The sequence below is a fragment of the Pseudophryne corroboree genome, chromosome 4 (assembly GCF_028390025.1).
Source record: "Pseudophryne corroboree isolate aPseCor3 chromosome 4, aPseCor3.hap2, whole genome shotgun sequence".
NCBI lineage: Eukaryota > Metazoa > Chordata > Amphibia > Anura > Myobatrachidae > Pseudophryne > Pseudophryne corroboree.
In genome coordinates this window covers 754,039,254-754,063,949 of record NC_086447.1, presented here as the reverse complement: position 1 = coordinate 754,063,949, position 24,696 = coordinate 754,039,254, and the positions used below count along the sequence as shown (strand labels likewise).

At 45.9% G+C, this 24,696-nt stretch overlaps 1 protein-coding gene and 1 pseudogene across 3 annotated transcripts in view; one reads left to right on the top strand and one right to left on the bottom strand.

Moving 5' to 3' along the window:
- RALGAPA2 (Ral GTPase activating protein catalytic subunit alpha 2) overlaps window positions 1–24,696 on the top strand; it is a 605,428-nt gene that overhangs the window by 390,623 nt on the left and 190,109 nt on the right. For all 3 annotated transcript variants that reach the window (XM_063918174.1, XM_063918175.1, XM_063918177.1), the window contains one exon: window positions 10,258–10,416. In XM_063918174.1, the coding sequence (XP_063774244.1) occupies window positions 10,258–10,416 (159 nt within the window). The remainder of the gene's footprint in view (window positions 1–10,257; window positions 10,417–24,696) is intronic.
- Window positions 6,821–6,939, bottom strand: LOC134912743 (5S ribosomal RNA; annotated as a pseudogene).

Sequence of the window (24,696 nt, the reverse complement as noted above, 5' to 3'; positions counted from 1 at the left end):
AGTGCATTGTCCATTTCTGCTAGGAGAGGCTTATGGACTCGGCAGTGGACAGGGGATGCAGATTCTAAAAGGCACATGGAAGTTTTGCCTTATAAGGGTGAGGAGTTATTCGGGGATGGTCTCTCAGACCTTGTTTCCACAGCAACAGCTGGGAAGTCAGCATTTTTGCCCCATGTCCCCTCACAGCCTAAGAAAGCGCCGTATTATCAGGTACAGTCCTTTCGACCCCAGAAAAACAGGCGGGGAAAAGGCGGGTCCTTTCTGTCTAGAGGCAGAGGAAGGGGAAAAAAGCTGCACCACGCAGCAGGTTCCCAGGAACAAAAGTCCTCCCCCGCTTCTTCCAAATCCGCTGCATGACGGTGGGGCTCCACAGGCGGAGCCAGGTACGGTGGGGGGCCGCCTCAAAAATTTCAGCGATCAGTGGGTTCGCTCACGGGTGGATCCCTGGATCCTTCAAGTAGTATCTCAGGGGTACAAGCTGGAATTCGAGGCGCCTCCCCCCCGCCGTTTCCTCAAATCGGCCTTACCGACAACTCCCTCGGGCAGGGAGGCTGTACTAGAGGCAATTCACAAGCTGTATTCCCAGCAGGTGATAGTCAAAGTACCCCTACTTCAACAAGGACGGGGTTACTATTCCACACTGTTTGTGGTACCGAAACCGGACGGTTCGGTGAGACCCATTTTAAATTTGAAATCCTTGAACACATACATAAAAAGATTCAAGTTCAAGATGGAATCGCTCAGGGCGGTTATTGCAAGCCTGGACGAGGGGGATTACATGGTATCCCTGGACATCAAGGATGCTTACCTGCATGTCCCCATTTACCTTCCTCACCAGGAGTACCTCAGATTTGTGGTACAGGATTGCCATTACCAATTCCAGACACTACCGTTTGGACTGTCCACGGCACCGAGGGTGTTTACCAAGGTAATGGCAGAAATGATGATACTCCTTCAAAAAAAGGGAGTTTTAATTACCCCGTACTTGGACGATCTCCTAATAAAGGCGAGGTCCAGGGAGCAGTTACTGGTCGGAGTAGCACTATCTCGGGAAGTGCTACAACAGCATGGCTGGATTCTAAACATTCCAAAGTCACAACTGGTTCCTTCCACACGCTTACTGTTCCTGGGGATGATTCTGGACACAGAACAGAAAAAAGTGTTTCTCCAACAGGAGAAAGCCAAGGAGCTGTCATCTCTAGTCAGAGACCTCCTAAAACCAAAACGGGTATCGGTGCATCACTGCACACGAGTCCTGGGAAAAATGGTGGCTTCGTACGAAGCAATTCCATTCGGCAGGTTCCATGCAAGGACCTTCCAGTGGGACCTCTTGGACAAGTGGTCGGGATCGCATCTTCAGATGCATCAACTGATAACCCTGTCTCCAAGGACCAGGGTGTCTCTACTGTGGTGGCTGCAGAGTGCTCATCTTCTAGAGGGCCGCAGATTCGGCATACAGGACTGGGGCTGGGGCGCAGTCACACAGGGAAGAAATTTCCCGGGACTTTGGTCAAGTCAGGAGTCGTCCCTACACATAAACATTCTGGAACTGAGGGCCATTTACAATGCCCTAAGTCAGGCAAGGCCCCTGCTTCGAAACCAGCCGGTTCTGATCCAATCAGACAACATCACGGCAGTCGCCCATGTAAACCGACAGGGCGGCACAAGAAGCAGGGTGGCGATGGCAGAAGCCACAAGGATTCTCCGATGGGCGGAAAATCACGTAATAGCACTGTCAGCAGTGTTCATTCCGGGAGTGGACAACTGGGAAGCAGACTTCCTCAGCAGACACGACCTACACCCGGGAGAGTGGGGACTTCATCCAGAAGTCTTCCTACTGTTGGTAAACCGTTGGGAAAGGCCACAGGTGGACATGATGGCGTCCCGCCTCAACAAAAAGCTAAAGAGATATTGCGCCAGGTCAAGGGACCCTCAGGCGATAGCTGTGGACGCTCTAGTGACACCGTGGGTGTACCAGTCGGTTTATGTGTTCCCTCCTCTGCCTCTCATACCAAAGGTACTGAGAATAATAAGAAGGCGAGGAGTAAGAACGATACTCGTGGTTCCGGATTGGCCAAGAAGAGCTTGGTACCCGGAACTTCAAGAAATGTTATCAGAGGACCCATGGCCTCTACCGCTCAGACAGGATCTGCTACAGCAGGGGCCCTGTCTGTTCCAAGACTTACCGCGGCTGCGTTTGACGGCATGGCGGTTGAATTCCGGATCCTAAAGGAAAAGGGCATTCCGGAGGAAGTCATTCCTACGCTGATAAAAGCCAGGAAAGAAGTAACTGCAAATCATTATCACCGCATTTGGCGAAAATATGTTGCGTGGTGTGAGGCCAGGAAGGCCCCTACAGAGGAATTTCAGCTGGGTCGTTTTCTGCACTTCCTACAGTCAGGAGTGACTATGGGCCTAAAATTGGGTTCCATTAAGGTCCAGATTTCGGCTCTGTCGATTTTCTTCCAGAAAGAACTGGCTTCACTGCCTGAAGTTCAGACTTTTGTAAAGGGAGTGCTTCATATTCAGCCCCCTTTTGTGCCTCCTGTGGCACCTTGGGATCTCAATGTGGTGTTGAGTTTCCTAAAATCACATTGGTTTGAACCACTTAAAACCGTGGATCTGAAATATCTCACGTGGAAAGTGGTCATGTTATTGGCCTTGGCTTCGGCCAGGCGTGTGTCAGAATTGGCGGCTTTATCATGTAAAAGCCCTTATCTGATTTTCCATATGGATAGGGCAGAATTGAGGACTCGTCCCCAGTTTCTTCCTAAGGTGGTATCAGCTTTTCACTTGAACCAACCTATTGTGGTGCCTGCGGCTACTAGGGACTTGGAGGATTCCAAGTTACTGGACGTAGTCAGGGCCTTGAAAATTTATGTTTCCAGGACGGCTGGAGTCAGGAAAACTGACTCGCTTTTTATCCTGTATGCACCCAACAAAATAGGTGCTCCTGCTTCTAAGCAGACTATTGCTCGCTGGATTTGTAGCACAATTCAGCTGGCGCATTCTGCGGCTGGATTGCCGCATCCTAAATCAGTGAAAGCCCATTCCACGAGGAAGGTGGGTTCATCTTGGGCGGCTGCCCGAGGGGTCTCGGCTTTACAACTTTGCCGAGCTGCAACTTGGTCAGGGGCAAACACGTTTGCTAAATTCTACAAATTTGATACCCTGGCTGAGGAGGACCTTGAGTTCTCTCATTCGGTGCTGCAGAGTCATCCGCACTCTCCCGCCCGTTTGGGAGCTTTGGTATAATCCCCATGGTCCTTACGGAGTCCCCAGCATCCACTAGGACGTCAGAGAAAATAAGAATTTACTCACCGGTAATTCTATTTCTCGTAGTCCGTAGTGGATGCTGGGCGCCCATCCCAAGTGCGGATTGTCTGCAATACTTGTATATAGTTATTGCCTAACTAAAGGGTTATTATTGAGCCATCTGTTGAGAGGCTCAGTTATATTTCATACTGTTAACTGGGTTTAATATCACGAGTTATACGGTGTGATTGGTGTGGCTGGTATGAGTCTTACCTGGGATTCAAAATCCTTCCTTATTGTGTCAGCTCTTCCGGGCACAGTATCCTAACTGAAGTCTGGAGGAGGGGCATAGAGGTAGTACCAAATCTTTCTTATAGTGTGCCCAGTCTCCTGCGGAGCCCGTCTATTCCCCATGGTCCTTACGGAGTCCCCAGCATCCACTACGGACTACGAGAAATAGAATTACCGGTGAGTAAATTCTTATTTTTTCCTAAAATTAGCAATTTTAGGAAACATCAGACTTGCTCTAGAGGTGCAAGAAAAAAGACGCAAGGATGTATGTGAAAATCACTTCGTCCCATTTTCAGTACTGCAATTAACCCTCCAGTAGTGGCGCCAAATTTTGTGAGACCCATTTGGATTTCTACGGATGTTGATCAGGAATGACATCAGGAATGGAAATAAAAACCCCTTGTTAATCTCCAACTATTAATTGTTTTATTAATTCACCCAGAAAACATTATTATTATTTTTTACATTTCCTCAGACCCAGTAGACAAAGGAAGGACTGTTGCAGCAATCGTTATGCTTTATCTGTCAACGGACATTAAATGATGCGATACAAAGGTGCTGAAAAGTTTATCGCTCCTTCTCTGAAATTCAACCAGATAGAACAACAATCAGAATGGCTGTCTCTCACAGACCCAGCGTTAGCAGTGAAGGGTTAAACAGCAAAATCCCGCGGAATGGGATTTTTTTAGATTTCCTGCCCTTTATTGGAATTCCCCCTATGACTGAGGCCAGTTTTTAGGCAAAAAATAGGCTCAAAAGTAGTTGAACAATATATATTTAGAATAGAGCAAAATAATGGTTACCTTGATAAGCATCATCTAAAGGTGAGTATATTTTATGTTGCTGGTTAATACACCAATTTGTGGTGGACTATAAGTAGCCTGGTTACATACTATCAGGATCCCAAGCAGAATTATTCTTTAACATATTCTCAGTTGACCCGGCAAGAAAAATATGCTTATGGTTGAAATCACACAATTGCATTTGGAATTTATTGCATTGGTATCACAATTGCCATTTGGGCCATTCCATGAAATATAGGACACAATACATGGAATGTGCATTGCATCACAGCAGATGCCAAGACATTTTCAAGTTCAATTCTTCCTACTTATGAACTTACTGTAACTGTCACAGTGCCTTCAGATGATGTAGTTAACATTGGTGACCGGTTCTGTGTTGAATGTGATGGAAAGAGTTGCCCAGGTGAGATCAATAACATCAGAGATGGTGAATACTTGTGAGCACGATGGAGCCAGCTGGCAGCAACTGGAAATGTCCATCCCCACCGGATGAAATATTTTATACATCTGTACACTTAATCAGGCAGATAGACAGGCATACATAGATTTAATTCATATGGATTTTACAGTTTGAGTAATTTGTATCAGAGCCCTTTGTCTTGAGACAGAAATGTAACATGACACGCATTCGTATGTAACATCAGTTACACGTCAAAATTAATTTTAAATATAGTTTGGTTAACATTCAGCTTTTTGTTTGTGTGTCAATCATAAGTTTAGGGTCTTATAAGTGTATAGTATAACAATCATAATGTAAAAATTAGGAGAACAGGTTTAAATTAATATACTCGTCCCCTCAGTTCCTATGTCCATTCTGTTGTAACATGGGACACGCATAGAAACAATACAATTTAACTATAGAGAAATTGTCTGATGGATTAACCAACAGTAAAGTGCGCACAAGAATATAATTATCTTTACATCTATACATCGATATAAGAAATTAAGATAATTAAAATATCACATAAAAATCATTGCATAGCAACAACACATCTGTAGTATATAGAAAATATGCTCAATGGAAATAAAATGCTCTGGATGGAGTGTATTTATAGCCCTTATTTGGCAATCAGTCCATTTTACTGAAAGGTGTGTGATAATTAGTCCGCAAGTTTAAACCACGTAACTGGCGTGGTCAGATTTCATGCAACTGCGCCGTCTCACCCTGTCCCTCCATTTTTGACGAGGAGATCCGTTCTGCAGATGTGCATAATATAATGTTTCAATATTTAAAAAAATACTTTTTCAACTTTATTAAATAAAATAAATTGTAAAAAGCAATGTTGTTAACGCTTTTGAAGGGAAAAATCGTCAGTTAAGTGGTTTTTAAGCAATCATCACAACAGTGTATTCACAGGGCAGAGAGCAGTTAATTGTAAGCTCATGTGCTATGCGCGACCCTGCTACTATTAGCACACTTTTACGTAGAGAGGGGGGGTGCGCTGCAAATGTCATACTGTCGATAGCGCTGTATTCAAATCCCAATCACACGGCACATTCGTCCGGTTTGCGTTTTTAGGAGGATATAATATACCGTCTCCCTTACCCCACTGATTGGTTTGGTGCACTTGGATAGTAATTCGTTCAAGTAGTGGCAATTATTTTAAATGCCCATTTCTAAAGTCAGCTGGAGTCCAAGACCATTAAGTCAGTCAGGACTGCAAGAATCACTCCTCCAGAGCACAGGTGAAGGTCCTCCTGAGATGTAACTACTTTTTTTTCTGCTTATTATTATTGTTATATTTTTAAAAAGTTGATTTTCAGCTTCATTTTTGTGTGTGCTGTATTTAAACTTCTAAAAATTAACCTGAAATGTAACGTGAGTCACATGAAATGACCCTTTTACATTGTGTCTGAGTGAGAAGAAAAGAAATATCACAGGGGATAGTTGCAAACAAGAAATCAAGTATTAAAGGCAGCAATGTTAGTATCAATAATTGCAAAACTTCCCAAAATATGCTGCTAATGTTATATAGAAATATCTCACAATAAGCATTTAATCGTAGATACAGTAGGTCCATATGTGGAGCTATAAAAAAAAGAAAAGAAAAAAAAAGTGTGGTCTTTTGTAAGAGCAAAAGACAAAAGCAGCTATGTATCTTTTCCAGGGCACACTTATGAAAAAATTATGATGAAATGAAAAATCATGAAAATATGAGTATATTAACACTTAACTTTTATTGAGATATACTTAAAAAGAGAGGGATAAAGCAGTTGTGGATAAATAAGTATTTAATGCATAATTGCTGCAATTTTTTTGTCGATAAGAGTTAGATGGGCGAAAATATGTTTATTCCCTTGATAGTAAGAGTTTCTTTAATTTTCTAAATTGAAAAGATCTTTGTGGGAATAAAGTGGCTCCATTGGGTTCAGCTATCACGTGTCAGAATATCACAATTAAGTGTGAGTGGAAATTGGATGGCTGGGTCTGCACAAAAAGCTGGAAAGACTCAAATGATGTGAGAGTAAAATACCTAGGGTACCTAGTATTCCCTGGTGGTCTCCCAACCGGGTACTGACCAGGCCCTGCAGTGTATGGCTTCCAAGATCAGATGAGATTGGGCATACTCAGTGCGGTTTGACCGTAGGTTGGTAAATCTCCAGCATGTGCAATCGATTCCAGTGTGCAGTTACTCGTACAATTTACTTATAATAAATGAATCATGAGTGCCTGAATTGTTTTAAGTACAATTTTCAATATGTAAGTGTAGAGAGTTTATGAAGTACAGGAGCCAAGTCTATGTCTCATGACACTTTTGCTGTTCAACCATCTGTTGCAACATCGAATGACTGAATGAGAGAGTGGCCAGAAATAGACGATGGCTAAGAAGTAAAGATTAGTGAGGTACTTCTGCTGTCCCTGAAAGAGGTAGCATTCTGTTACCATATGTGGAGCTAGACATGCCCTTTGGGCATAGCATGACATGCTCCCTTAATAGCATTCTACTACCAACTATAATCTCCCTGAAACTAGTTTTCAAAAGTAGGCAAGTCTGGCCAACGAATACCACCTTCAGGCAGAAGCTGGAGCTTCATCCCAGCTATTTACCTGGCTTTTGGAACTTGCGTTGGATCCTGGACCCAGCTCAGTACTCCCTTTCACACAGAATATGAAATTCCTGTGGCAAGCATTTGGACTTGGTAATCTGGTAGGGCAAGCCATCTTAACCCGGGTCCTTTCTCTCTGTGAAAGGGTCAACCCGGGTCCAAAGTCCCCGGATCTTGACCCTGGTCTGCCATTTTTTTTTACCTGGTGGACCCTTTCACACAGAGAAAGGAAGCAGATAGAGCCATCATTCCCAGGCAAATTACCTGATCAAAATATGTGTGAAAAGGGTACAACTGGTCATCTTTGCAAATATATGGCCTTCTCTTGACCTATTTTCTGCGAGTCCTCTCCTACCCAATGGTTCATCTCCATTACACCATAGTGCTCCTGCTGTGCTCCCTGTTCTATTGGGATAATCTCATACTATATAAACAAGACTTCTAACTTTTCTTCTTTTACAAGAATTAATTTGTTTATATAGTATACACAGAAGTTTAGTAAGATCTGTCTATATTCTTTTATATTCAAAGACCTTTTCTTTTTTGTCTCATGTAATCAGTTGCCACATGCAATACACCGTGTTATCTTCCTAGTGTTTGATTGCTTATTGACAAGCTCACTTTTCCCTATTTCCTTTGCATAAGCAATAGATCACCTGCATGAATGCCCTTCTAACCCTTGTCATTGTGCAGCGATATTGGCCTTGTGTTATACTGCTAGAAAGTGTCATGTTCAATGTTGCTTGATGAGCTGGGATTTTATGCCTGTGCTTTTCGATTCAGGCAATTGACGTTCGCTATCACACCACACTGCTTGAAGTTAAATGACTGATAGTTGTTGTATAGAGCTGCCTAGGTGAATCCAGTTAGGCTCTTGGCCACCTCCAACGCATGCCATTTAAGCAATATTGGATGCCTTGGTTTCGACAGGAAGATTCCCCACCGAAACAGCCAGTGACTCAGATGATACCTTTTTCAGCTCAGAGGTTTGTATTCATTAGCAATAAACATTCTTCATCAGGATGTCTCTCGGCTAGAATAAAAAAATCAATCACACTAACAGCTTCTTACAATCCGTCCTGTTATCCTAAATAAATTGCAGCTAACAGCTCTGAAATTAGTTTTTTTTTATTATTATTTATTTATTTGTAGGAGACAAGGTTCATTTATCTGCTATTTGGCCGGCTTTGCAGCAGAACCTTTGTCCGTGCAGAGACCTACGTGTAGCCCCATCGTGAACTCTTGCTCCTTTGCTGTAGAAATTTGTTAGCTATTTTCGAGATTAGATTTTTAGCAGCTAATCTCACTGCTGTAGGGGTTTGTAAAGTGGGGACAGGGCTGTGCTATTGGATTTGTCCAATTCATTTGACTCCAGGACTATAATTGCACTTATGTCTTACCAGGCTTTTATAGCCCGGGGCTGGCCGGCAGCAGAAAAACAAATTGGCAGTCATACAGTAAGAGTGAAAGGGAATGAAAGGAGCACATTATTAGTCTCCAGGCACCGCTGATCTGGCAGGAAGTTTCTCGGTTAATTTACAAATAAAACTTAGATTTTAGGATGGGCACACTGTCTGGAACACAATGGGGTTGTCAGGCTCAAGATACTTTGTGAAAGCAGCAGCCGTGACTATTCGAAAGCAAAAATTCTTCAATCAAACAGACAAGTCCTTGCTGGAGCCAGCTGGCCATGTAATGCAATTAGTAGGAAAAAGAGGTCAGACCATTAGGTGTGTACCATGTCCAGTGTCAGCAGTGGCGTGCTGCCCGGCTGGCTGCATATTAAAAAGACGTGAAGGGTTGGGGAACAAAACAGGGAAATTAGATGGCCTTTTCAGCTAGTGAATGAGAGTGGCACATGGACAGCCTCTTAGAGTATTATGGCGTTTTGCTAAGACTTGAAAAATGAGCGTTTGTTTAGAGGCTGATAGCAGGCACAGGCTGCTGGCAGAGGAGACCCCAGATCAGGCTAAATGAATAGGGCTTGTCTTACCGTAGACATGAAGAATGTGTGTTCTGCAGCTGACCTAACCTCTGCAGACATAACTGAGCTAAACTTGCACTCTCGTCCCCTGCTCTGTTGTGTTTAATGCAGAATGAAATACCTTTATTGCCGTTGCAGTCGTTTCGGTGTAAGGACAATGGTATTTGCCTTTTTAGCATTATTTACACAAAATAGTGAACATTTATAAAAGTTTTTTGAAGTTTTTATTTGCTCTTGCCATTTGCTGTAAGAATTATTGAGGGCTTTTGGCTCAAAAAGATTGAATTATTAGTTTGTGCAAACTCTATACTTTAGAAATTCTCTATAAGAACTCTCAGTATATTCTTGATACCACCTCTTAAATTCAGTTGTTTGCAGTTCATTCACCAACTCTTAGCTTTCAGCATACGCCAACCTGCCTCCATGTGTACCTGCATGTAAACGTGTTCTCAAATATACTGATATGCAAGACTATTTCTATTTATGGATTATACGTGAATTGTATTGATTTTTCGTATCCTAACTCGAAATCTGCACTCCTTCATTAATGTAATTTCCACCTTAATGTGCTTTGTATCAACTATGCTGTTGGGTATACCCATGTCACCATTTCTGATCTACTAATGTTAACACATGAAATGCATATATCTTTCTTTTTGATATGGTTGTCTGATTTTTCTGTTGTGAAAGCAATTTAAAAAAAAAACATGATAAAAAAAAAAGGAATCCTAAACCAGCCTTGTAGTAGGTTCCATCTGTCCAAGGTTGTTGTCACCTGCATAGTTTTTTAGTTTTTATTACAGAACAAAATATTTTAAATCCCTCATCCAAATATTATAATGCTTATATTAATAAAGCAACAATATTTTTTTGCAGCTCCGCCACCTGGGAAATGACGAAGTCCACATTGTATGGTCCGAACATACCAGGAACTACAGAAGGGGCATTATACCTACAGACTTTGGTGATGTCTTAATTATTATTTACCCAATGAAGAATCGGATGTTTTTTATAGAAATAATGAAAAAAACAGAGGTAAGTACATGCATGTTAGTGTGAATATATATATTTGTGTGTTCCTCTCTCTCACTCTCTCTGTCTATCTATATATATATCTATATATATATATATATATATATATATATATAAATAAAAACACAAACTATATCTCTGTGCGCTAATATATAAGACTGTGAATTCCGTTCAGAGTAGAAAGATTTGCTGCAGTAGATCAGTCCAATATTCAATATATCGAGGTTTTCAATGGATTTGGTGGGTCAGGGCAATGTTCCCTAAAATAGACCCTCTTTAGCAAAAGGTGTGAGCTCTGGGGGGAATTCACATACACCAAAACATGATGGGTATTGATTGGTGATCCCTACGCGTTTCGTCTTAATGACTTCATCAGGGGTATACAACAATTAGATTTCAGGTTTTCTGCGTAGACACGCTCGTTTCTTGGATTACTCTTGAAGACCATAAATCATTTTAAGTAGTGGCACAATTTCTTTGTAACGAGGATTTTTAGGCGAAATTTCAAGATGGCATCAGCAAAAGATGCCCTATGTAAATATAACCCTTCCAATTTGGTGACCAAAATGCTCACTGGTATACTGTGGTAGAGTCACTATGATATAATGTAATAATAATTAATAATAATAATTTTATTTATATAGCGCTCTTTCTCCAAACAGGACTCAAGGCGCTTTACAAGCATCAAAACAATGCACATAATACAGAAGATTAATACAGCAATACACACAGACCTAAAAATGAAATCCTAGAATGCATAGAGTAATCATAATGCAGGATTGGTTGTAGGCATTTTGGGTAATAACTTCCATCGGCTGTGTACTCCACCCTCACAGGGTACCAGGTGCGGCAGTCACGGTGGTATAAGACCAGGCTCCAAGTCTATGCATGTGCATAGGTCACCAGTCTGGATAGAATTAATATTTTGGGTTCGATCTCCAGTGCTGCTTATAATACAGCGCAAAATTAAGAGTATTTCTCTTACGTCCTAGAGGATGCTGGGGACTCCGTAAGGACCATGGGGTATAGACGGGCTCCGCAGGAGACATGGGCACTATAAAGAACAATTAGTATGGGTGTGCACTGGCTCCTCCCTCTATGCCCCTCCTCCAGACCTCAGTTAGATTTTGTGCCCAGAGGAGATAGGGTGCATTACAGGGGAGCTCTCCTGAGTTTCTCTGAAAAAGAATTTTGTTAGGTTTTTTATTTTCAGGGAGCACTGCTGGCAACAGGCTCCCTGCATCGTGGGGCTGAGGAGAGAGAAGCAGACCTACTTAAGTGATAGGCTCTGGCTCTGCTTCTTAGGCTACTGGACACCATTAGCTCCAGAGGGAGTCGGAACGCAGGTCTCACCCCGCCGTTCGTCCCAGAGCCGCGCCGCCGTCCTCCTCGCAGAGCCGGAAGGTAGAAGCTGGGTGAGTATAAGAAGAAAAGAAGACTTCAAGGCGGCAGAAGACTTCAGATCTTTTACCGCTGCGCGCCATTGCTCCCACACACTACACACACTGGCAGGCACTGTTGGGTGCAGGGCGCAGGGGGGCGCCCTGGGCAGCAATAAACCTCTGGACTGGCAATAAGGGTACATTAGGCTGCGGAGGCAGTAAATGCAGAGATCCCCCGCCATTTTTTGTATATTGAAGCGGGACCGAAGCCCGCCGCTGGAGGGGGCGGAGCTTGATCCCTCAGCACTAACAGCGCCATTTTCTCCACAGAACGCTGCAGAGAAGCTGGCTCCCCGGACTCTCCCCTGCTGAATTCGGTGACAGAGGGCTGAAAAGAGGGGGGGGGCACTTTTAAGGCGCAGTGAGTGTATACACATTGATTATATATATAAAAAGCGCTATCTGGGTTTTATTCCAGTGTCAGTTGGCGCTGGGTGTGTGCTGGCATACTCTCTCTCTTTCTCTCCAAAGGGCCTTGTCGGGGAATTGTCCCCTTATAGATATATCCCTGGGTGTGGGGGGGTGTCGGTACGTGCATGTCGGCATGTCTGAAGCGGAAGGCTCGTCCAAGGAGGAGGTGGAGCACATGAGTGGTGTGTCTCCGTCGGCAACGCCGACTCATGACTGGATGGACATGTGGCATATGTTAAATGCAAGTGTGGCCTCATTACATAAGAGACTGGACAAAGCAGAGTCCAGGGAGAAAGCAGGGAGTAAATCCACGGATTGGACTGGGTCACAGTCAAAAATGTCCCCTATCCCAAATAGTAGACACTGGTACCGACACGGATTCTGACTCCAGTGTCGACTACGATGATGCAAAATTACACCCAAGGGTGGCAAAAAGTATTCAGTGTATGATTATTGCAATAAAAGATATTTTGCATATCACTGATGACCCCTCTGTCCCTGACATGACGGTGCGCATGTATAAGGAAAAGAAACCTGAGGTAACCTTTCCCCCATCCCATCAGCTTAACGAGTTATTTGAAAAAGCTTGGGAAACTGCAGATAAAAAACTAGAGATGAGCGCCGGAAATTTTTCGGGTTTTGTGTTTTGGTTTTGGGTTCGGTTCCGCGGCCGTGTTTTGGGTTCGACCGCGTTTTGGCAAAACCTCACCGAATTTTTTTTGTCGGATTCGGGTGTGTTTTGGATTCGGGTGTTTTTTTCAAAAAACCCTAAAAAACAGCTTAAATCATAGAATTTGGGGGTAATTTTGATCCCAAAGTATTATTAACCTCAAAAAACATAATTTACACTCATTTTCAGCCTATTCTGAACACATCACACCTCACAATATTATTTTTAGTCCTAAAATTTGCACCGAGGTCGCTGTGTGAGTAAGATAAGCGACCCTAGTGGCCGACACAAACACCGGGCCCATCTAGGAGTGGCACTGCAGTGTCACGCAGGATGTCCCTTCCAAAAAACCCTCCCCAAACAGCACATGACGCAAAGAAAAAAAGAGGCGCAATGAGGTAGCTGTGTGAGTAAGATTAGCGACCCTAGTGGCCGACACAAACACCGGGCCCATCTAGGAGTGGCACTGCAGTGTCACGCAGGATGTCCCTTCCAAAAAACCCTCCCCAAACAGCACATGACGCAAAGAAAAAAAGAGGCGCAATGAGGTAGCTGACTGTGTGAGAAAGATAAGCGACCCTAGTGGCCGACACAAACACCGGGCCCATCTAGGAGTGGCACTGCAGTGTCACGCAGGATGTCCCTTCCAAAAAACCCTCCCCAAACAGCACATGACGCAAAGAAAAAAAGAGGCGCAATGAGGTAGCTGACTGTGTGAGAAAGATAAGCGACCCTAGTGGCCGACACAAACACCGGGCCCATCTAGGAGTGGCACTGCAGTGTCACGCAGGATGTCCCTTCCAAAAAACCCTCCCCAAACAGCACATGACGCAAAGAAAAAAAGAGGCGCAATGAGGTAGCTGACTGTGTGAGAAAGATAAGCGACCCTAGTGGCCGACACAAACACCGGGCCCATCTAGGAGTGGCACTGCAGTGTCACGCAGGATGTCCCTTCCAAAAAACCCTCCCCAAACAGCACATGACGCAAAGAAAAAAAGAGGCGCAATGAGGTAGCTGTGTGAGAAAGATAAGCGACCCTAGTGGCCGACACAAACACCGGGCCCATCTAGGAGTGGCACTGCAGTGTCACGCAGGATGTCCCTTCCAAAAAACCCTCCCCAAACAGCACATGACGCAAAGAAAAAAAGAGGCGCAATGAGGTAGCTGTGTGAGTAAGATTAGCGACCCTAGTGGCCGACACAAACACCGGGCCCATCTAGGAGTGGCACTGCAGTGTCACGCAGGATGGCCCTTCCAAAAAACCCTCCCCAAACAGCACATGACGCAAAGAAAAAAAGAGGCGCAATGAGGTAGCTGACTGTGTGAGTAAGATTAGCGACCCTAGTGGCCGACACAAACACCGGGCACATCTAGGAGTGGCACTGCAGTGTCACGCAGGATGTCCCTTCCAAAAAACCCTCCCCAAACAGCACATGACGCAAAGAAAAAAAGAGGCGCAATGAGGTAGCTGTGTGAGTAAGATTAGCGACCCTAGTGGCCGACACAAACACCGGGCCCATCTAGGAGTGGCACTGCAGTGTCACGCAGGATGTCCCTTCCAAAAAACCCTCCCCAATCAGCACATGATGCAAAGAAAAAGAAAAGAAAAAAGAGGTGCAAGATGGAATTATCCTTGGGCCCTCCCACCCACCCTTATGTTGTATAAACAAAACAGGACATGCACACTTTAACCAACCCATCATTTCAGTGACAGGGTCTGCCACACGACTGTGACTGATATGACGGGTTGGTTTGGACCCCCCCCAAAAAAGAAGCAATTAATCTCTCCTTGCACAAACTGGCTCTACAGAGGCAAGATGTCCACCTCATCTTCACCCTCCGATATATCACCGTGTACATCCCCCTCCTCACAGATTATCAATTCGTCCCCACTGGAATCCACCATCTCAGCTCCCTGTGTACTTTGTGGAGGCAATTGCTGCTGGTCAATGTCTCCGCGGAGGAATTGATTATAATTCATTTTAATGAACATCATCTTCTCCACATTTTCTGGATGTAACCTCGTACGCCGATTGCTGACAAGGTGAGCGGCGGCACTAAACACTCTTTCGGAGTACACACTTGTGGGAGGGCAACTTAGGTAGAATAAAGCCAGTTTGTGCAAGGGCCTCCAAATTGCCTCTTTTTCCTGCCAGTATAAGTACGGACTGTGTGACGTGCCTACTTGGATGCGGTCACTCATATAATCCTCCACCATTCTATCAATGTTGAGAGAATCATATGCAGTGACAGTAGACGACATGTCCGTAATCGTTGTCAGGTCCTTCAGTCCGGACCAGATGTCAGCATCAGCAGTCGCTCCAGACTGCCCTGCATCACCGCCAGCGGGTGGGCTCGGAATTCTGAGCCTTTTCCTCGCACCCCCAGTTGCGGGAGAATGTGAAGGAGGAGATGTTGACAGGTCGCGTTCCGCTTGACTTGACAATTTTGTCACCAGCAGGTCTTTCAACCCCAGCAGACCTGTGTCTGCCGGAAAGAGAGATCCAAGGTAGGCTTTAAATCTAGGATCGAGCACGGTGGCCAAAATGTAGTGCTCTGATTTCAACAGATTGACCACCCGTGAATCCTTGTTAAGCGAATTAAGGGCTGCATCCACAAGTCCCACATGCCTAGCGGAATCGCTCCGTGTTAGCTCCTTCTTCAATGCCTCCAGCTTCTTCTGCAAAAGCCTGATGAGGGGAATGACCTGACTCAGGCTGGCAGTGTCTGAACTGACTTCACGTGTGGCAAGTTCAAAGGGCATCAGAACCTTGCACAACGTTGAAATCATTCTCCACTGCACTTGAGACAGGTGCATTCCATCTCCTATATCGTGCTCAATTGTATAGGCTTGAATGGCCTTTTGCTGCTCCTCCAACCTCTGAAGCATATAGAGGGTTGAATTCCACCTCGTTACCACTTCTTGCTTCAGATGATGGCAGGGCAGGTTCAGTAGTTTTTGGTGGTGCTCCAGTCTTCTGTACGTGGTGCCTGTACGCCGAAAGTGTCCCGCAATTCTTCTGGCCACCGACAGCATCTCTTGCACGCCCCTGTCGTTTTTTTAAAAATTCTGCACCACCAAATTCAAGGTATGTGCAAAACATGGGACGTGCTGGAATTTGCCCATATTTAATGCACACACAATATTGCTGGCGTTGTCCGATGCCACAAATCCACAGGAGAGTCCAATTGGGGTAAGCCATTCCGCGATGATCTTCCTCAGTTGCCGTAAGAGGTTTTCAGCTGTGTGCGTATTCTGGAAAGCGGTGATACAAAGCGTAGCCTGCCTAGGAAAGAGTTGGCGTTTGCGAGATGCTGCTACTGGTGCCGCCGCTGCTGTTCTTGCGGCGGGAGTCCATACATCTACCCAGTGGGCTGTCACAGTCATATAGTCCTGACCCTGCCCTGCTCCACTTGTCCACATGTCCGTGGTTAAGTGGACATTGGGTACAACTGCATTTTTTAGGACACTGGTGAGTCTTTTTCTGACGTCCGTGTACATTCTCGGTATCGCCTGCCTAGAGAAGTGGAACCTAGATGGTATTTGGTAACGGGGGCACACTGCCTCAATAAATTGTCTAGTTCCCTGTGAACTAACGGCGGATACCGGACGCACGTCTAACACCAACATAGTTGTCAAGGACTCAGTTATCCGCTTTGCAGTAGGATGACTGCTGTGATGTTTCATCTTCCTCGCAAAGGACTGTTGAACAGTCAATTGCTTACTGGAAGTAGTACAAGTGGGCTTACGACTTCCCCTCTGGGATGACCATCGACTCCCAGCGGCAACAACAGCAGCGCCAGCAGCAGTAGGCGTTACACGCAAGGATGCATCGGAGGAATCCCAGGCAGGAGAGGACTCGTCAGACTTGCCAGTGACATGGCCTGCAGGACTATTGGCATTCCTGGGGAAGGAGGAAATTGACACTGAGGGAGTTGGTGGGGTGGTTTGCGTGAGCTTGGTTACAAGAGGAAGGGATTTACTGGTCAGTGGACTGCTTCCGCTGTCACCCAAAGTTTTTGAACTTGTCACTGACTTATTATGAATGCGCTGCAGGTGACGTATAAGGGAGGATGTTCCGAGGTGGTTAACGTCCTTACCCCTACTTATTACAGCTTGACAAAGGGAACACACGGCTTGACACCTGTTGTCCGCATTTCTGGTGAAATACCTCCACACCGAAGAGCTGATTTTTTTGGTATTTTCACCTGGCATGTCAACGGCCATATTCCTCCCACGGACAACAGGTGTCTCCCCGGGTGCCTGACTTAAACAAACCACCTCACCATCAGAATCCTCCTGGTCAATTTCCTCCCCAGCGCCAGCAACACCCATATCCTCCTCATCCTGGTGTACTTCAACACTGACATCTTCAATCTGACTATCAGGAACTGGACTGCGGGTGCTCCTTCCAGCACTTGCAGGGGGCATGCAAATAGTGGAAGGCGCATGCTCTTCACGTCCAGTGTTGGGAAGGTCAGGCATCGCAAACGACACAATTGGACTCTCCTTGTGGATTTGGGATTTCAAAGAACGCACAGTTCTTTGCGGTGCTTTTGCCAGCTTGAGTCTTTTCAGTTTTCTAGCGAGAGGCTGAGTGCTTCCATCCTCATGTGAAGCTGAACCACTAGCCATGAACATAGGCCAGGGCCTCAGCCGTTCCTTGCCACTCCGTGTGGTAAATGGCATATTGGCAAGTTTACGCTTCTCCTCCGACAATTTTATTTTAGGTTTTGGAGTCCTTTTTTTTCTGATATTTGGTGTTTTGGATTTGACATGCTCTGTACTATGACATTGGGCATCGGCCTTGGCAGACGACGTTGCTGGCATTTCATCGTCTCGGCCATGACTAGTGGCAGCAGCTTCAGCACGAGGTGGAAGTGGATCTTGATCTTTCCCTAATTTTGGAACCTCAACTTTTTTGTTCTCCATATTTTATAGGCAGAACTAAAAGGCACCTCAGGTAAACAATGGAGATGGATGGATTGGATACTAGTATACAATTATGGACGGACTGCCACGGTTAGGTGGTATAAAAAAACCACGGTTAGGTGGTATATATTATAATAATAATACAATTATGGATGGACGGACTGCCTGCCGACTGCCGACACAGAGGTAGCCACAGCCGTGAACTACCGCACTGTACACTGGTTGATAAAGAGATAGTAGTATACTCGTAACAACTAGTATGACACTATGACGACGGTATAAAGAATGAAAAAAAAACCACGGTTAGGTGGTATATATTATAATAATAATACAATTATGGATGGACGGACTGCCTGCCGACTGCCGACACAGAGGTAGCCACAGCCGTGAACTACCGCACTGTACACTGGTTGATAAAGAGATAGTAGTATACTCGTAACAACTAGTATGACACTATGACGACGGTATAAAGAATGAAAAAAAAACCACGGTTAGGTGGTATATATTATAATAATAATAATACAATTATGGATGGACGGACTGCCTGCCGACTGCCGACACAGAGGTAGCCACAGCCGTGAACTACCGCACTGTACACTGGTTGATAAAGAGATAGTAGTATACTCGTAACAACTAGTATGACACTATGACGACGGTATAAAGAATGAAAAAAAAACCACGGTTAGGTGGTATATATTATAATAATAATACAATTATGGATGGACGGACTGCCTGCCGACTGCCGACACAGAGGTAGCCACAGCCGTGAACTACCGCACTGTACACTGGTTGATAAAGAGATAGTAGTATACTCGTAACAACTAGTATGACACTATGACGGTATAAAGAATGAAAAAAAAACCACGGTTAGGTGGTATATATTATAATAATAATACAATTATGGATGGACGGACTGCCTGCCGACTGCCGACACAGAGGTAGCCACAGCCGTGAACTACCGCACTGTACACTGGTTGATAAAGAGATAGTAGTATACTCGTAACAACTAGTATGACACTATGACGACGGTATAAAGAAAGAAAAAAAAATACCACGGTTAGGTGGTATATATTGTAATACAATTATGGATGGACGGACTGCCTGCCGAGTTCCGACTGCCGACACAGAGGTAGCCACAGCCGTGAACTACCGCACTGTACTGTGTCTGCTGCTAATATAGACTGGTTGATAAAGAGATAGTATACAATACATACAACAATATACTACTATACTGGTGGTCAGGCACTGGTCACCACTAGTCACACTGGCAGTGGCACTCCTGCAGCAAAAGTGTGCACTGTTTAATTTTAAATTAATATAATATTATGTACTCCTGGGGGCTCCTGCTATAACAACCTGCAGTGCTCCCCAGTCTCCCCCACAATTATTATAAGCTTTGCCTTTTATACATTGATGTGCAGCACACTGGGCTGAGCTGAGTGCACACAGACTGAGTCACACTGTGTGACTGGCTGCTGCTGTGTATCGTTTTTTTTCAGGCAGAGAACGGATATAGCAGAGAACGGATATATTATATTAAAATAAATAAAAGTTAACTAACAACAACTGCACTGGTCACTGTGGTAAACTCTGTCTGACTCTGCACAATCTCTCTCTCTCTTCTAATCTAATTTCTAATGGAGAGGACGCCAGCCACGTCCTCTCCCTATCAATCTCAATGCACGTGTGAAAATGGCGGCGACGCGCGGCTCCTTATATAGAATCCGAGTCTCGCGAGAATCCGACAGCGTCATGATGACGTTCGGGCGCGCTCGGGTTAACTGAGCAAGGCGGGAGGATCCGAGTCTGCTCGGACCCGTGAAAAAAACATGAAGTTCGTGCGGGTTCGGTTTCAGAGAAACCGAACCCGCTCATCTCTATAAAAAACTGCAGATACCCAAAAGGGTTCTTATGGCGTATCCTTTCCCTGCACAGGACAGGGTACGTTGGGAATCCTCTCCCAGGGTGGACAAGGCTTTAACACGCCTGTCCAAGAAGGTGGCGCTACTGTCTCCGGACACGGCAGCCCTCAAGGATCCTGCTGATCGCAGACAGGAGACTACTTTAAAGTCTATTTATGCGCATACAGGTGCTTTGCTCAGACCGGCAATAGCATCGGCATGGGTATGTAGCGCAGTTGCAGTATGGACAGATACCTTTTCAGCTGACCTTGATACCCTAGACAGGGATACCATTTTATTAACCTTAGCCCACATTAAAGACACAGTCTTATATATGGGGGACGCTCAAAGAGACTTTGGGCTGCTGGGTTCCAGAGCCAATGCCATGGCTATTTCTGGGAGACGAGCTCTATGGACCCGCCAATGGACGGGTGATGCAGACTCAAAGAAGCATATGGAGGTTTTACCTTACAAGGGTGAAGTGTTGTTTGGGGAGGGGCTCGCGGACCTAGTTTCCACAGCTACCGCAGGTAAATCTACCTTTTCTCTAACGTCCTAGAGGATGCTGGGACTCCGTAAGGACCATGGGGATAGACGGGCTCCGCAGGAGACATGGGCACTTTAAGAAAGACTTTTACTCTGGGTGTGCACTGGCTCCTCCCTCTATGCCCCTCCTCCAGACCTCAGTTTGATACTGTGCCCAGTGGAGACTGGGTGCATTTCAGGAGCTCTCCTGAGTTTCCTGTAAGAAAGCATTTTTGTTAGGTTTTTTATTTTCAGGGAGCCTGCTGGCAACAGACTCCCTGCATCGAGGGACTGAGGAGAGAGAAACAGACCCACTTCTCTGAGTTTCATGGCTCTGTTTCTTAGGCTACTGGACACCATTAGCTCCAGAGGGATCGGTACGCAGGTCTCACCCTCGCCGTCCGTCCCAGAGCCGCGCCGCCGTCCTCCTCGCAGAGCCGCCGTCCTCCTCGCAGAGCCGGAAGAAAGAAGCTGGGTGAGTATGTGAGGAAAAGACCATCTGAGGCTGCAGAAGACATTTGGATCTTCACTGAGGTAACGCACAGCACTGCAGCTGTGCGCCATTGCTCCCCTTCACCTCACACACTTCGGTCACTGTAAGGGTGCAGGGCGCAGGGGGGGGCGCCCTGGGCAGCAATATAAACCTCTCTTATGGCAAAGATAGATATATACATGTACAGCTGGTCACTGTACATGTATATAAAGAGCCCCCGCCATGTATTGAAAAATTTGAGCGGGACAGAAGCCCGCCGCCAAGGGGGCAGGGCTTCTCCCTCAGCACTCACCAGCGCCACTTTTCTCCACAGCACCGCTGAGAGGAAGCTCCCCGGACTCTCCCCTGCTTGACACACCCTGACAGAGGGTTTTAAAGTAGAGGGGGGGGGCACATAATTGGCGCATATACACAAAACAGCGCTACTGGGTAAACATACTGTGTTTTTTCCAGGGTCATATAGCGCTGGGGTGTGTGCTGGCATACTCTCTCTCTGTCTCTCCAATGGGCCTGGTGGGGAACCTGTCTTCAGAAAAGAGCTTCCCTGTGTATGTGTGGTGTGTCGGTACATGTGTGTCGACATGTCTGAGGTTGAGGGCTCACCTAAGGAGGAGGGGGAGTTTATGAATGTTAGGTCTCCGTCTGCGTTGCCGACGCCGGACTAGATGGATATGTGGAATGTTTTAAGTGCAAATGTTAATTTATTGCACAAAAGGCTAGACAAAGCCAAAGCTGGGGCACAGTCAGGGAGTCAACCCATGCCTGTCCCTATGTCGCCGGGGCCTTCGGGGTCTCAGAAGCGCCCACTATCCCAAATAGTTGACACAGATACCGACACGGATTCAGACTCCAGTGTCGATTACGATGATACAAAATTACAGCCAAAGGTGGCTAAATGTATTCGATTATGATTATCGCAATAAAAGATATGTTGCATATCACTGAGGAACCCCCTGTCCCTGACACGAGGGTACACATGTATAAGGGAAAGAAACCTGAGGTCTCCTTTCCCTCCTCACATGAGCTGAACGAATTATGTGAAAAAGCGTGGGAAACTCCAGACAAAAAACTGCAGATTCCCAAAAGGATCCTAACAGCTTATCCTTTCCCGTCGCAGGATAGGATACGGTGGGAATCCTCCCCTAGGGTGGACAAGGCCTTGACGCGCTTATCAAAAAAGTTAGCGCTTCCATCCCAAGATACGGCTACCCTCAAGGATCCTGCTGACCGCAAGCAGGAGGTTACCTTGAAGTCCATTTACACACATTCTGGTACGTTACTCAGACCGGCTATTGCGTCGGCCTGGGTTTGTAGTACTGTAGCAGCATGGACAGATTCCTTATCAACGGATATTGAGACTCTGGATAAGGATACCATTTTACTGACCCTAGGGCATATAAAAGATGCTGTCTTGTATATGAGGGATGCTCAAAGAGACATTAGTTTACTGGGTTCCAGGATAAACGCTATGTCTATTTCTGCTAGGCGTGTCTTATGGACCCGACAGTGGACTGGTGATGCCGACTCCAAGAGACATATGGAGTTGTTGCCTTACAAGGGTGAGGAATTGTTTGGAGAGGGACTCTCGGACCTCGTCTCCACGGCTACAGCAGGTAAATCAAATTTTTTGCCATATATTCCCTCACAATCTAAGAAAGCGCCTCATTATCAAATGCAGTCCTTTCGTTCCAATAAAAGCAAGAGAGCGTGTGGATCGTCCTTTCTTGCCAGAGGTAAGGGCAGAGGGAAAAAGCTGCACAACACAGCTAGTACCCAGGAACAGAAGTCCTCCCCGGCCTCTGCAAAATCCACCGCATGACGCTGGGGCTCCCCTGAGGGAGTCCGCTCCTGTGTGGGCACGTCTTCGACTGTTCAGCCACGTCTGGGTCCACTCACAGGCGGATCCATGGGCAATAGAAATTGTTTCCCAGGGTTACAAGCTGGAATTCGAAGAGGTGCCTCCTCGCCGGTTTTTCAAATCGGCCCTACCGAAACACCCCCTGGAAGAGGAGATAGTGTTACATGCGATTCACAAATTATGTCTTCAACAAGTGGTGGTAGAGGTTCCCCTGCTTCAAAGAGGGCAGGGGTACTACTCAACTCTGTTTGTGGTCTCGAAACCGGACGGTTCGGTCAGACCCATTTTAAATTTAAAATCCCTGAACCTTTACTTAAAACGGTTCAAGTTCAAGATGGAATCGCTCAGGGCGGTCATCGCCAGCCTAGAAGGGGGAGACTTTTTGGTATGTCTGGACATAAAGGATGCATACCTGCATGTTCCCATATATCCTCCTCATCAGGCGTACCTGAGATTTGCGGTACAGGATTGTCATTACCAATTTCAGATGTTGCCGTTTGGGCTTTCCACGGCCCCGAGAGTTTTCACCAAGGTAATGGCGGAAATGATGGTGCTCCTACGCAAGTAGGGTGTCACAATTATCCCGTACTTGGACGATCTCCTCATAAAAGCGAGATCACGGGAGAAGTTGCTGAACAGCGTTTCACTTTCACTGAATGTGTTACAGCGACACGGCTGGATTCTCAATATTCCAAAGTCGCAGCTGAATCCTACAACTCGTCTGCCCTTCTTGGGCATGATTCTGGACACAGACCAGAAGAGGGTTTTTCTTCCGACGGAAAAAGCGCAGGAACTCATGACTCTAGTCATGAACCTGTTGAAACCAAAACAAGTGTCAGTATATCATTGCACTCAAGTTCTGGGAAAGATGGTGGCAACATACGAAGTCATTCCATACGGCAGATTCCATGCAAGGACCTTCCAATGGGACCTATTGGACAAATGGTCCGGGTCGCATCTGCACCTGCATCAGCGGATCACCCTGTCCCCCAGGGCCAGAGTATCTCTCCTGTGGTGGCTAAACAGTGCTCACCTTCTAGAGGGCCGCAGGTTCGGCATTCAGGACTGGATCCTGGTGACCACGGACGCGAGCCTCCGAGGTTGGGGAGCAGTCACACAGGGAAGAAATTTCCAAGGACTTTGGTCAAGTCAAGAGACTTGTCTTCACATCAACATCCTGGAACTAAGGGCCATATTCAACGCCCTACGTCAAGCGGAGATCTTACTTCGCAATCGACCAGTTCTGATCCAGTCAGACAACATCACCGCAGTGGCTCATGTGAACCGCCAAGGCGGCACAAGGAGCAGAGTGGCAATGGCAGAAGCCACCAATCATGTAAGCACTCTGTCAGCAGTGTTCATTCCGGGAGTGGACAAGTGGAAAGCAGACTTCCTCAGCAGACACGATCTGCATCCGGGAGAGTGGGGACTTCATCAGGAAGTCTTCGCGCAGATTGCAAGTCGGTGGGGACTACCCGAAATAGACATGATGGCATCCCGTCTCAACAAAAAGCTACAAAGGTATTGCGCCAGGTCAAGAGACCCTCAGGCGGTAGCTGTGGACGCCCTAGTGACCCCGGTGGGTGTTCCAGTCGGTATATGTGTTTCCTCCTCTTCCTCTCATACCCAAGGTGTTGCGAATAATAAGAAAAAGAGGAGTGAGAACAATTCTAATTGTTCCAGATTGGTCACGAAGGACCTGGTATCCGGATCTGCAAGAAATGCTCACAGAAGATCCGTGGCCTCTTCCTCTAAGGCAGGACCTGTTACAACAAGGTCCCTGTCTGTTCCAAGACTTACCGTGGCTGCGTTTGATGGCATGGCGGTTGAACGCCGGATCCTAGCGGAAAAGGGTATTCCGGATGAGGTCATTCCTACGCTAATAAAGGCTAGGAAGGCAGTGACGTCTAAACATTATCACCGAATATGGCGAAAATATGTTTTTTGGTGTGAGGCCAGGAATGCTGCTACGGCGGAATTTCATCTAAGCCGTTTTCTTCACTTCCTACAAACTGGAGTGAATTTGGGCCTAAAATTAGGCTCCATTAAA